Source organism: Babylonia areolata, chromosome 3 (assembly GCF_041734735.1).
Source record: "Babylonia areolata isolate BAREFJ2019XMU chromosome 3, ASM4173473v1, whole genome shotgun sequence".
Taxonomy (NCBI): Eukaryota; Metazoa; Mollusca; class Gastropoda; order Neogastropoda; family Buccinidae; genus Babylonia; species Babylonia areolata.
Genome location: NC_134878.1, coordinates 42,897,752 through 42,900,251, shown reverse-complemented (window position 1 = coordinate 42,900,251; position 2,500 = coordinate 42,897,752). Strand labels below are relative to the sequence as shown.

The 2,500-nt window shown below is 40.8% G+C and overlaps 1 protein-coding gene across 1 annotated transcript in view; it reads right to left on the bottom strand.

Annotated features, from left to right (window-relative positions):
- LOC143280330 (uncharacterized) overlaps positions 1–1,571 on the bottom strand; it is a 21,265-nt gene extending 19,694 nt beyond the window's left edge. Inside the window, exons 1-3 of the mRNA XM_076584964.1 lie at positions 1,500–1,571; positions 601–645; positions 1–122 (exon numbers count right to left, since the gene is read on the bottom strand). The exon at positions 1–122 is cut by the window's left edge and continues 416 nt beyond it. Coding sequence (XP_076441079.1) covers positions 1–122; positions 601–623 — 145 coding nt within the window. The 5' untranslated portion in view covers positions 624–645; positions 1,500–1,571. The remainder of the gene's footprint in view (positions 123–600; positions 646–1,499) is intronic.
- Positions 1,572–2,500: the final 929 nt, after the last annotated feature.

The window sequence follows — 2,500 nt, the reverse complement described above, 5'->3', positions numbered from 1 at the left end:
GAGGCATCATTCCCACCACGGCAGACCTGCTGCCGAGGATATGTCGCATCTTGTCCATGGTGGTGATGGTGGTGGTGGTGGTGGTTTTGGGGGTTTGGTTGGTTGGTTGGACACCAACTACACTGAACAAGTGCAGCTCAGAGTTAACAGAGATGCGAACAGAGGGAAAGTTTTTCTCTGTTCGGTATTTGGGAATAAATAGTGCTTCTTTTTTTTCTCTTAATTTATCTTATTTTATACACAAGCATTTTCATTCCAGTTTTCTTTCTCCTTCAGACATACCCACTGTCACAGCAGAATTTTTCTCCTTCCTTAAGTTCTCATATTCTGTATATACTCTTATAAACATATACATTCTGTTTTGTTGGTGTATAAAACATATATATAACACTGACAATGTTCTGACAATGGATTTCAGTCCCAGATAAGATGGCCCAAAGTGCACGTCAGCAAGGCAGCATATGAGATATGATGTATTTCAAAAAGAAATAATCTGTATCACTTTTGCCTGGATTTCTAATGGGTCTAGCACCAAACCAGTTGAAAAATGATACTGAACACAAAAGCTTTAATTGACGGAGAGTTGATATTTTACATTACCTATAGCACACTGGTGACTGCATTACAGGAAAGCACTATTTCCAGCTGCACGATGTCAGAGAAAATGCACATGACAAATGAGAAGTGTTTTGTGTGATACAATATTTATTATCATTTATTGTACTTTAAGGTACTCCCTTGGGACTAGATGAACAGCGACAGGTTACACAAACTCTTTTTTTCTGTCTTTCTTTTTTTTTTTTCCTTTTTTTTTTTAAAGTGAATCTCAGCAGGTCATTTGATAAATATACAGGCACACTTTAACTGATCAAAGATTTCCAAACAACACTCTGTACGACCTGCGTATTCAAACAAAAAACCAAACAACACATTTTTTTAAGCTCTGAACTGCCTCAAAGTCATTTGTCATAGACAAATTGTTGCTGTTGTTCAAATGTCCAAGTGCACTTTTTATGCATGGACTAAAGAGTGGCAAAAAACCCCTAGTGTCCTCAAATTCAGCTGAAATCCCCGACTGGCCCCTTGAACCTGCAAGGGGGTGATGTCAGGGTTAGCTGTCAACTGACTTGTCACGACACCTCGTGATGCAACTCATCCAAACTCTTCGTCTTGGCAGCAGCTGAAAACACCTACACAATGTTTCGTCCAAAACATTCTACTGCTTCAGCACAGGCACTGGACGCAGCCTGCACAGCGCTGACTGATTGACGCATCCTACAGGAAAGTAGAAACAGTGAGGATCTCCAAACACTGCACCCTGCGCTCTCACAACTGCAGGGGAAAAAGGCGGGCAGCGCTGCACAATCCCACGAAAAGACTGACAGCACAGACGTGGACGTGGAGGGAAGAGATGCAGTCATTGCCAGCAGAGCTCACAGGTGTTGTGTGTGTGTGTGTGTGTGTGTGCGTGTCGGTGTCCCCAGGGCGGTGGACCTCACAGGTGAAGGGTCAGGGGGCACATCAGCGTGTGCTCCACATCTCTGCTGTCAGCCTGGATTGGACTATCTGAAACAAAAACCATTCTGTTGGACAGCTGCTGTAAAAGAACCCACGACAACATAAGGGTTGTTGTCCCTGGCAGAATTCTGTCGAAAAACCCACTTTAAAGAAGAGAAAAACATGGGTGGCACTGCACTGTACTGACAGTGATACACTCTCCCAGGTGAGAGCGGCCTGAATTTTATACAGAGAAATATGTTGTTATAGAAAGTAATACAACTTTTCGTTTGTTTTCTTCCTTCTGTTGATATCTTTTTGTAGTGTTTGCGCTTGTGGAATGGTGTTTGTGTGTATATGTGTGTGTGCATGTGTGTGTGTGTGGACAGATGTATATGTCTTTTTTTCTTTCTTCTTTTTTGTCTTCATGTGCTATTGTATGCCATAATGCACCATTGTTTATGGACTGCTTTATATGAGGCACTCAGAACCCATTATATGGTGAGTTTACGCCCTATAAATACTAAAGAATTATTATCATCAATATCATTATCATTACTAAATCAGTCTGATATACTGCATGTCAGTTTGTGAGATCTGTCCCTCAACAAGCCAGCACAGTAAACTGATCAATTTCTCAGCCTAGACAAGTCACTACCTGCCAATCACTTTGGAAGTCCATTACTTAATTAGGCAGTATCATCAGTTTGTCTGTGTCGTCAGCTCTTCAGTTTCTTGTTCTGTCAACCAGCTGTCACAGACCGATGAGACTTGTGACTCCAAGCACATGTGTTCAAACCCTGTCAACTGAAATGAAGATGACTGCTGCTTTTTTTTCACATTAGAAAATTAATTGGATAAATAAAAAAAGGAAAGAAAAAAAAACTAAGTTAAAACATGCTGTGTTCTGTGTGTGTAACAAACTTCTGCTTTGGTCAAATGGCTGAGAAATGATACGGTACATTAATCAGATAATTATATCACAGATCTATGCAAACAATAC